This window comes from Trichoderma reesei (genome assembly GCF_000167675.1).
Source record: "Trichoderma reesei QM6a unplaced genomic scaffold TRIREscaffold_6, whole genome shotgun sequence".
In the NCBI taxonomy this organism is placed as follows: Eukaryota; Fungi; Ascomycota; class Sordariomycetes; order Hypocreales; family Hypocreaceae; genus Trichoderma; species Trichoderma reesei.
This window is the reverse complement of record NW_006711153.1, coordinates 88,315-99,706: the sequence shown is the minus strand read 5'-3', so window position 1 is coordinate 99,706 and position 11,392 is coordinate 88,315. Positions and strand designations below refer to the sequence as shown.

Here is an 11,392-nt window from a genome sequence, read left to right as displayed (position 1 = left end):
AGAGGTGCAAGCAATTAGCCCAAATAGCCACACTTGCGTTCATTCGCTGGCTGAAACATTTCTCAACATTATACCAAGACGGAACAATCCTCCTTGCAGCCAGCACTTTGGGTGCCGTATGTTCCCCAGGAAACCCAGATCCTTTACTACTACCTCCAATGGAATGGATGGTAATCAAGGCAGACAAGCTCTCAATTGTCTAGACCAGCCGCTGGAGCCCATTTCCTGCCAATTGTCCGTGCCTTTCCGAGCATTGACAACAGACATCCCCTCGTTGTGGCTGGGGAACGAATGTAGCTCACTTGGATGCTCCGTATGGGGCTGCGCGGAGGATTATTTTCCGAAATATTGTCTGGATAATAACGGCTTTCCCACATCCCATGCAGTCCAGCAAGAGAGATCAAGCACGTAATTCACTACCCAGCCAAGCCAGCGTTGTCTTGGGTCTTCCTTGCTTAAGACTGTACATCTACAGCATGTACCAGGATCAGACGGACATACGGAAACTAGCCCCTCTTAGTTCCATGTTCCTTTGCTTGTTTCTGGATCCAGGAACCCACTCATAAAGAGGGCGGATCGGTGGCTTGGGGCGCCCCGCCGGGCCGAACGAATTGGCTTTTCCGGATCCGTGCAAGATCTGGGGGAGAGGTCCCGGCTGAATTGTTCCTGGTGTTGCTCTAGTGCTTCCTAGGGCGTACTCAAGGAACGGGTAACGTCATCTGAGGTGATTGGTTGAGCTATGCTGTGAAATCGCAAGTCAATGTCGATGTGGGTTGGGGCTGGAAAGAGTTCAACGATGCCTAGCCGAATCACGAAGCAAAATGTACGAAACTTCGTTTTGCTGGAGTACCTAGAGCGGGCATGGTCATGTCCTGTGAATTACCCAATATCAGCTACTTCCCTGATGAGGCTGACAGCTGAGGCGCACGTTGTATAGGTTAGATATGTACTCCGTGGGCAAGCTTCATAAGGTATACATGTAATAGGTGGACGTATGCGTTTGCCTTGGATGTTCTTTTCAGTTCCACGGCGGGATGCGCTTACTCTGAGCTTTGAATGCGGGCTCAATTATGAGTTCCGCGAGCGATGCTAGCTGAGATATTCTGTGTTTTGCTTTTCATCGAAAATTTGCATGGGCTCCAGTGCTTGAACTTCATTTGGCATTCGCGGGAGTCGGCCTTGCGCCTAACTGGCTGAAGAGATGTGCAATAAACATTCATATAAAAACACTATCAAGCTGTACGTTGAGTATCAGCTGCCAGTTTAGGATCAACAAAGATCATTTCTTGTCGTCCTTGTCGCTGTAAACATCCAAATGCCTCTGTTGCAGGATAGGGATGAATGATTTGGAGGGATACGAGGATTACGTGTCGTCAACGATGAGTTTCTCATGAATGGGGAATGAGTGAACGAGGGTTCCATGGTATGAATATTGTGCTTTGACTTCGTCTAGGTGCTGATATAGACTCAAAGAGAGGAATACAATGAGATCAGCGCAATTAGTTGTCCATACAATGTAAGTGCACCTACTTTCAACAGTGATTGGCGAGACCTTATGTTCAGCGACACGGCTCAAAGTGTTCAAGACAGGTGACATGGGCTTCTACCTTCTAGAGATCCAAATCACTCAGCTCAATAGGCTGAAGTACTTATCAGAGGAGGAACCTGGCGCAGTTCGTCCGATTGGATTTTGGTGTCCGTAATTTGTCCCTCTGCTGGCCTCTGCTGGCTACTGCAAGATTGAACCGCACTCCAGAGCACCGAGCACGTGCGATTAGTTTTCGTACATGCCCTATTCCCTCCGGTTAATTAGTGGAGATATACACCCTTTTGAGAGATCCAGAATGCCAACCTTACCTACGAAAGCGCAGATGGACCTGCAACTAGCCTCCAAGATCAACGTTGGTAGATCTCAAGCAAACCAGCCGCCTGGACAAGGCTTTCATTTACCGAGAGCCGAAGCTGAACTGGGTCATTTGGAGAGTATGGGACTGATGAGGGTCTCCTGTAGATAAAGGTGTTATCTGTCGGGCTCTGAAGCGACCGTTGTGACGCTGGTGCTGCTCGACAGCATGATGGCTCCTAATGGCTCCCACCATCCGTGGTCCATGCCTTATGCCTACTTTAAAGGTAGATTAGTATTGATGCCATTGGTGAATATAATTCTATGGGCTGGAGGTATGTCAAGTCTAGTGAGTAAGACGTTTCGGGCGAGTTTCTGTGACGACGAAGGTTCCCCAAAGCGTGAGGGGACCTACGCGATATTGGTGCCTATACGCTGGGGGACTTCAACATGACTTGCAACGAGGTTTTATTAATCACGAGAACCTTAGTCAGAGTACAAATGAAGGACGAGCTCGATTCAAAGCGCCAACTTTGAAGTGGATTTTCACGCGCTACGTTCATGTTCTCAGGAGCCATATCCACCTCTACACTGCGAACAGATGTTCAGATGATCATCCGCAGATTCTTCCAGCCGACGGTATGTCGTTGAAGAAGTCAAGGCTATTTGGAAAACCCAGAAGCATGATGACTGACATGCCAACGTGATGCGTCACGCGTATGTGCTCAAAGGACTCGTGCGCAGGACGTGACTCAACGAGATGCGTCCCACGTCTGCTTCGACACTTTCCGCAACAACTCCCCCAATCTGAACGGCTGAACCAACCAACAGCATGCAAAGAGAATGTGGACTGTCAGTAGTCTCACAAATGAGTCGCCCCTTACGGTCACCAAAGATTGAATGCGTGTTTCCTTCCAGCTGCTTACCTAACGCCGCATTTCACTTCATCTTCACTTGCCCTGCTCAGGCACACTCTCCAAGTTCCTTCCCAACTTGCAGAGTTCTCTTCCGTCATCTCGTCTTCACCCCCTCTTCTTCCCTCCCGTCTATCTTTCGCCGCTTTCTTTTTCTCCGTTTGCTCATTTTTGACCAAGCAATCGCACGAGAAGAGTCCTCTCCAACGCCTCGGTATCGTCCCAATTTCTGCCAGCGCTTTATGTAACATCGGCGCTGACATTGTGGTCCAGATCTTTGACGACTTCCACGATCCATGCCACTCAAGTCGATATTGGTATAGATGCTCGCCATCTCGCCCACGACGTGACAGATCCCTTCGTGTCGCTTCTCCTGCCTCCCCTCTCCATCGTCGACACCAATCTTCGAGATCACACCTCCAGCGGAGATGGAAGTCAGAGACCTTCATTTCATGCATATCCTGAGCGGAGATACGGGCAGCTTTCGACGCATTCAGCCGCTTCGACCACGAACATCACAAGCACCCTTTCAGCTTCTAGTATTACCGCTACATCCCTGGCCTGGGCTGTTTGGGAGGATGGAGTTGCTTGCTTCTGGCAAGTTGCAACGGCCGCTGGCCTGTTCTACCTCACGGTACTTCTCATGTCCCTTCCCATTGCTAAATCTTCTGGCTGTCCAATGGCTCCGTAGTTGGCGGGTTCAACAGAAAGGCTTTGCACTAGAGTCTTGTTGCCCTGATCTGACGCATTCCTCCATGACAGAGGCGCCTGCTAAACGCCCCGCGAGAGCAACTCTCACATGCTGCCTTGACAGATCACACTTCAATAGCCTCGTCGTGGGCGACATCACCAGCATCCCCAGCTGCTCCCACGTCGATGCAAGAGGCACGCACATCTGACAGCAGGGGCGATACACACGACCTTAGGGGTAAGGTCTATCGCTGGTATCTCTGGGCTTATCAGCAACGCCCATGACATTTTCTATGGCAGATCGGTCAACGGAAAGTCTGGTTTGATGACATCCTTGATAGTTGCCTTACGGTGACTCCAGGTACGCCTATGGCATTGTTGCCGCGAGGGAGTTTTTGGTCCCTTTGCGCGTGAACACATTGCAGGGAAGGGTCACTAATTCATTCGAGTTTCTTCTAGACGCAGCACCGAACAAACGATACGCAAACGTTACCGCCTGCTCACTCGGCTGCTACCGACCAGTCGAGCGGACCTACTGTCGGCTCGTTACAAAGCCCTTCTCAAGGATGTAGCCAACACTGCGGTAGAGAATGTCTGACCGAACTCCGAGTGAACGGCCGGTCACAAGTACCGCGCTGTTAGACGGAATGTACGAAGAAGTGCGTCGCCACCTGCGGCTCCAAATTACATGAGAAGCCTTGGATTCATCTGCAAGGCGGCCTTACGTGATGCGCAAGACCAGGAAAAGCAGCTCTGGTCAGTGGTACATGAGTCCAGGAGTTCTCTAGTCGATATCTCTCTGAATAGTGCCAGAGGCTCCATGGATGCATCTAAGATCTGGAATGGAATATCGCCATTGACAGTCGGTCAGCCGTCCCCCCTGCACCAGACACCTGTGTAGGCAATCGCTCACATGTTGCAGCTGGTCAGACTCCTTTCGGTCGTCGAGCTCGTGCAAAGTCGGAAGACACGGTCGCCGAGGACCTCGCTCAGCTTTCAGGTCACAGAAGCCGCCTGTCAGTCTCGCATGTCACGGCCGGCCATACAGACCACGGCAAGGGGCGGTTCACTGGGAAGATGATTGATGTTGACATCGATACCTGACCTTCACTTACGCGCATACTCTCATTGAGGAAGATCAGTGAGTCCTTCCTGTGGGCGAGATTACTCCAAAGTACAATTGTGTTGACGAGACCTTCAACTGTCATCGTCGCCCTCGAGGCTGCTGTGTGCCTCGAACCCCACCACCAGCTCGAGCTGCATCGCAGAGATGCCGACTGCTGCCGAAGTATAGTGAAGCACCCTCACGAGGCAAATACCACTTTTCGGCTGTCACGGTATCATACCATGCATTTGCGCAGTCATATGCTCACCGTGAAGGACAGACCGATCGCCCGCAGCTCAACCCAGCCTTCACCGCTACGACGCTCTTCACTCACACGATGTCCAAGGGGAAAAGACTCCTCAAGAACACGTTCTACTTATGCTGATGGTTCCGTTCGTAGCTTCTCCGGGGTGCGAAAGCCTTCTTGCATAGGCGATGTTGCTACGATCGCAATGTCAAGGTATGAGCTCGACACTCTTAATCTTAGCGTTCCCAAAGTTGCCAGTCGTCTATGGCCACAGCGGAAAACCCTTGGCAAGTCTAACTTTAGCTATTTCAAAATGGTATGCGCATGCTCTGGAGACTGACATCGGGTGTGACGAGCATACGTTGTCCAGAACCAAGCCGCGCCGTTAGGGTCGCCGAAAATAATTGCGGCAGTGGGCGGTTAGCTATATCATCGCTCTTCTAAAGCTCGACTGTTTCGAGGTGAGAGGCGTTTGGCGCCGACTCCATATAGCGCTTGCTCTTCCGCTGCCGTCTGCTCAAGGCTTCATGGCTCACAGCGTCATAGATCTTCACCGCTGCCCGCAGCATCAACTGTCCGATGAGCTGCGTTGATTCCGGTTCGTCCGTGCGTTTATACGCATCGTCATCCAAGCTCAGCCTTTTTCAGATCCCGGGCAATGACAGTCTGAACTTCAGGTATGAGAATCGTGTGCTGAACAACAAGCCACCCTGATTTGCGATGGCACAAGATGTCCTCACACACCTACGATGGCTGCTGCTGCAGCTCTTTCTCCGTCTAAAGTTCATCAACGTGAAATGTGGCATTGCCAGTGCATCCCCCATCCAAACTCCGCTGTACCATTGCGGGACCCAGGCCCTCAAAGCTCAGCGCGTCGGGTTGGCACAGCTATCGCGGCGACATGTCGCAGGGTAAAATATCATTGTGCGCTGCACAATTTGTACGATGGCTTACCGACTGCATGCAGCCCACTGGGTGAAGAATGACGTCTTGGGGCCGTACAGCCATGACTTGAGCTATTCAGCCGGCTTGTTGAAGCGAAGTAAGCTTGATACTTGACCTCACTAACTGTCGAACAAAAGTAGTGGAACCTCGACGACCTGACGTCTGTATCAGCGTCAGATCCTCAGTCACCGCCAATTTCTTATCAAGGTCATGGTCACCCTATCATCAGTCGACATACCATATATTGGGCCAAGTTCACGGAACCTCCCACTTGAAATACGCCTGATGCCTCACGAAAACTAATACAACGGGCCGTCGATCACTATACGATATCTGCTTCGTATTCAACCAGAGACCATGCGGCCATATTGGGGCTGCAATTCTACCAATGAGCTGAGAATGAGGTCGAAAAGTTGTCTGAAGTTCAAATGATACGCCTGAGTCGCTTTTCGCCCGCGACGTCATGTCCAAGAAGGACGTGGCATCCGGTTATATCTGACTCGTTGTTATTGATTGACATTGCATGAAAGCATCGCTAATCCCATACATACATGACGAGTATTCCGTGCAGCTGATTATGATTTATCGTGCCAGCATCTCCCAATGACGTTCTCGAGTAAGTTTCCTACTGTTGCATGTAGTCCTTTCACCTCGGCTGTTCTGGGCAGGAGCTACCACAACCGACGACCACGCCGACCCGTGACAAGAAGAAACTTGCCCGGTATGAGGACCAATAGTGGCTAACGAACCTTTGTCTATATCTGCCTCTGAGCCCCAGATGCCGCTCGTACACTGACAAAGCGGCCCCCTGGCGTGCCGATATCGATGTTATGTTAGAGGATCTCAAAGACATAAACCACTGCTGCAGCTTATGAAGGCCAACAGATAAAGACACGGTCAATTTGAGAGATCCAACTATGCAGGTAAGCAATGGAGGCCATCGCCATAGCCAGACCCAACTGCACCCATTTCGAGTTTACCGCCAATCTCAAGGTTCATTGCCGGCTTCCAGAGTTGCTGAACAAAGTTTGCGATGAATTATATAATAAAGTTGCCTGTTCAATCCCTACGAATATTGGAGATTTCGAACAGTTGCAACAACAAAACAAGCCCACGCCGCCAAATCTACAGTCAAACCCCTCCAAGTGTGAATCTTCAACCATTCATCCAGATCATTTGTGCTCTGTCCATTCGAGCTATCTTCGATGATAGCCTGTATTTTCGGTGCAACAGCAGGTACAAAGGCAAGATGGCTGGCTGCTAAAGCCATGCCAGCCGTATACCAGCGTAGAGACCCATTCGCCCAATGCGAATCATGGTTGACGAAGCAAGTGGCGAAAGAAGAAGACAGCGTCAGCGAGATTAGGACCAGGACGCGGGTGACACCGCCACGGAAGAAAAAGCGAAAGTATGTCGGCAGCAAGTCATTACTCTTCGCACGGAGTTCGGGCTTGTTGAAGATGTGCAGGAAGAAGTGCTGATCCCATGCGAACCAAAGGGAGCAGGTTGATGTAAGGAGAGGGGCGGCACGTAAAGCTGCCACGGGATCGAAGAAAGCTTTCGAGGCCATCTTTGAAGCAATGAAGAATGGTCCGCGGGGTCTGATAGATGAAACTGGAGATGAATTGGAGACGAAGAATGGTGAGTGATTTGGAGGGATAATCGAATGATGTTGACGTGCCAGTTCTATCACGTGATAGAAACCGCCCATAAGGTGTTATTACACAGACACGGATCTCACGGGAAGGAGCTGTTAGCTGTACCCATTGAAGGATGATGCTTTACATAATAACTCCGGTGCGCGACTACCATCTAGTAAACGTAAGGTAGTGATCACAATCTCCTGTCTCCGGCTTCCGTATATCCGGTTCCCATTGTGCGTTAGCTTCCGGGCAGGTACTTCACCTAACCATCCGCGGTCGTGTCACAGAGCAGGATAACCGGGGCACACGACGACTGTAGTGAGTTGTAGTGCCGGTCGCAGTGCCAACAAAAACAAATCGCCAGCCGATTGGGTGAGAAAGACCGGGCGAGAAAGGAGCATGTAGCCGAGCTTGTCCACTCAAACACTACATCCTGGGGATAACTGGTCTGACGCCATGAGTGAAGAGCCTGGGAGTATGCTATTGGACTTGAGTGAAGATTTGAAGAGAGTGAAGAGGAATGAAGAGACGAACCTGCCTCGAGACTCGCCATTTGATGAGCTTCGCGGCAGGTGTAGTAGATTGAGGCAATCCAGCAACAGGCTCAGGAAGAAGTGATAGCCCGCTGGCCGAGTGAAAGTCGATGCTTGTGAAAGATGACATGTGACTAGACCTGCGCGTCATCGTGGCGCCCGCGGACCAGCGCTTCGAGATGCGGTTTGAAGGGCATAATGTTTCGGGCAAACAGGAGCCTGTCGTCGCAGTGGGCGGAGGCTGGCATCATGGTCAACCAACTCTTGAGATGTTGATACACATTGAGGTGTGATGCAGAACGCTTCCAGGAGTCCAATGCTTTCACCTTTCAATTTGGCCATGGAAGATTGAGGCTCTCGAAGACACCACGGCTCTATGCAGATATGCTCACCCCGCACTCTATCAAAGCTCATCTACGGCATCGAATCAGCGAAATTGAGTCCATCAGTTGCACCACCATCTGGACAGTTAACGACCGGGTGCGATTAGCTGAGCACTCTCGTGCAAGCAACAGCTCCGGCGGACCTCGACCTTTCAGCCACGATATCGCGAACATTCAAGGCTACAAGTGCTCGGATGGATGGAACTTTCTGAGGACTTGAGATATCTTTCCATTCATGGAATTCATTGGAATTTACTTGGATACATCTGGTCTGGTCAGCAACGCAGCCGCAATATTCACATTCACAACCGAGGTGATACAGGGTGGCTCGCAAAGGAATTACAGCATAAATCAGGAATCGACACCTTACGCCTGCACCTTCAGCACAAGAAACCTAGGGGACTGAGGAGATTACCTTTAAGATAAAACAGTTCGACAATAAGAACGTCTAGTCCAACAACTTCAAGGCAAAGACTGGTTAGTACTGTAACAACGTCATGAGTTGTCGATGCTACATTGTCCCCCCTCACCTTTTCCGGGCCATCGCCCAATCTCCTCTAAACCCCGAACACGTCCGCAAAGCCGCCGAGGCCTCTCTGGCTGCACACGACCACATCTCTGCTGCTCGTCAAGAACGTACTTGGAAGATTCTCCAGGAGAAAAAGAGCAACAGAAATGCACGCGTCCAAGCTTCGCCGTTCGTCCCTGAGAGTCTCCTTCAACGACTCTCAGCCTCAGATGCGGTAGATGAGGCGTCGAGGACTCGTGCGAAGAGAGATCTGCGCCATCTCCAGGGACTCATGGGTAGAGCCAAACAAGGTATCTTGAATCGCCATCCCTGATTCCGATCAATCTCGCTGACATTTCATAACAGTTGGTGCTGACGCGAAAGGTACACAAGAAGCAGCCTCCAGAACTGTCGCCCACAACAACGTGTACAATGCAAGCAACACATGGGACGACGAGAAGCTCCCCGGTAGACTCGAACGTGCCCAAGGCGAACCTCCGGCCAAGGACCTAGACGTCAACAAAGCCTATGACAACGTGGGCCATGTCCTGAGGTTCTACGAGCAACACTTTGGCTGGAAATCTATCGACAACCAGAATGCGCCCGTGACATGTTCAGTTCACTTCGGTGAACACTACGGGAATGCCTGTAAGCCTTGCTCACCCCTCTTTATGTGGCACAAGTTAAGGAGGATGCTGGTTAGTCTGGTCTCCGGAGACCATGCAAATGGTCTTTGGGGATGGGAACATGCTTCTTTGCAATTTCACCGGCTGCGTAGACGTCATTGGGCATGAACTCGCGCATGCCGTCACGGACAACACCAGCCCGCTCGATTACAGCGATCAGGCTGGGGCTCTGAACGAGCACATTTCCGATGTCTTTGGCATCATGGCTAAACAGCAAGTCGAAAATGAGACGTCTGAAGAGGCAGACTGGTTGATTGGCGAAGACTGCCTCTTGCCCGATGTCAAGGGAGTGGCTTTCCGCAGCATGAAGGAGCCAGGAAAGGCGTACGACGACGAGCGCTTTGTAAGTCCACTGGAACCGAGCACATGTGTCTCACCTAACAGATAGACAGGGCAAAGACCCTCAGGTGGACAGCTTTGCTCAATGGGAGGCTATCGCAGAGGACCGCGGGGGCGTTCACATATTCTCTGGCATTCCCAACAAGGCATTCTACCTCTCTGCTGTCGCCTTCGGAGGCTACTCGTGGGAAATTGCCGGCAAAATCTGGTGGAGAGCCATGAACTGCGGCAAGGTGCCGCCTCGCTGCACGTTCCAACAGTTTGCCGATATTACGGTCGAGTGTGCGGAAGAGCTGTTTGACGTAGAAGCTGCGAAGTTGGTGCGCCAGGCTTGGAATACGGTGGGCGTCATACGAGGCATCTGAGGGTACCGTCGGTATCGCCTGTTCCTGTCGATGCAGCTGCGTGAGAAAATCGTCGAGCCACTGCCAACATGTTAGTGCGTGTACAAAATTGCTTTGAGAAGGAGAATTTTGTGAATCAACTTGTATGCAATGGCCCTGTCGTGGCCATGAGACATCCAGTCGGTTTGAGTGGCCGTGTCCGACATCGACGATATATCGAGAGGGTTGACTCTGCTCGGACGCCTAGTCGCAGGCTTTTTGCCCGTCAAGTCTGTTCGAAAGGATGATGATGGCAAAGATTAGAATCGGACGCAAGGGTCCACTGGTCGTACCAATGCTCGCCCGGACATTGCTGAAAAGAATTGCGAGGGCCGAGCTGGCAAGCAGCGCCATAAGAAGTTGCAAGCAAGCATGGAGGCAAGATACATCACCAACCGCCTGCTCATGTCTTTCTACCCTAGGTCGGCGTGGCATCACACCGGACGCAGGCACAAACCATGCATCATGATGTCTTGAGCCAGCTTCGAAGTTGTCAAAGGGATCGATGATGACGACGGCATCAGTTGACTGGTGTCTTCAGTTGCAAGTTGATACATCGATGTTGTATAGAATGATGCCAATACTCTTGCTGTCATGTCGACCCTGGCCCTTGCACCGCACAAGAGCCGCATGCGAATGCGCGCTACGAGGGTGAGAGGGGGCAACTGGCCGTTGGGATCGAATGGGTCGCTTTCGTTGGTTCAGGTTATCACGTACGGCACCGAGATCGAAAGAAACGCGCTCAATCAATCGCTCGATGTCGAGAGTGCGGCTCCTCTGTATGCCCGTGTGCCATGGTCAGACGCGTTCTCCAGGGGCCGGGCCGCATCTCTGATGATTAGAGCACAGAGATAAGTGGTGTTGGTGGCATTCGGAAGAAGGCGCGGGTTCGTAACGGCAACGACCTGGTATTGCAAGCCGTCAGTGCATGTGCCAGAGAATGGGCGAGGAACATTTGGGGGCTTCCGCGGGTGATGGCGTTCTACACTTTGCTGTTGTCAGACATTGGACGACGATGAAGTAGGTAGGTAATGACGTCGAAAGTCAAAGCTCCATGGAGAAAAGTGCGATGTCTTGGAATTCTTGCTCGGTTAGGGCAGTGTGCTCATGTGCTCTCGCTTGTTGATACAAGATACTTCGCTATCGATACACCGATAGTGCACCAAAGCAGAG

The 11,392-nt window shown here is 51.4% G+C and overlaps 2 protein-coding genes across 2 annotated transcripts; one reads left to right on the top strand and one right to left on the bottom strand.

Annotated features, from left to right (window-relative positions):
• Positions 1-6,795: 6,795 nt before the first annotated feature.
• On the bottom strand, positions 6,796-8,071 carry TRIREDRAFT_121126 (uncharacterized protein; the record flags this gene model as incomplete). The annotated part of the gene is made up of 3 exons (XM_006964012.1): positions 6,796-7,430; positions 7,655-7,700; positions 7,922-8,071. The coding sequence occupies 3 exons, from the start codon at positions 8,069-8,071 to the stop codon at positions 6,811-6,813; spliced, it is 816 nt and encodes a 271-aa protein (XP_006964074.1). The 3' UTR covers positions 6,796-6,810.
• Positions 8,072-8,800: 729 nt separating this feature from the next.
• TRIREDRAFT_105810 (uncharacterized protein) lies at positions 8,801-10,201 on the top strand (the record flags this gene model as incomplete). The annotated part of the gene is made up of 4 exons (XM_006964168.1): positions 8,801-9,122; positions 9,178-9,459; positions 9,515-9,840; positions 9,890-10,201. 4 exons carry the CDS (start codon positions 8,801-8,803, stop codon positions 10,199-10,201), a joined length of 1,242 nt encoding a protein of 413 aa, XP_006964230.1.
• Positions 10,202-11,392: the final 1,191 nt, after the last annotated feature.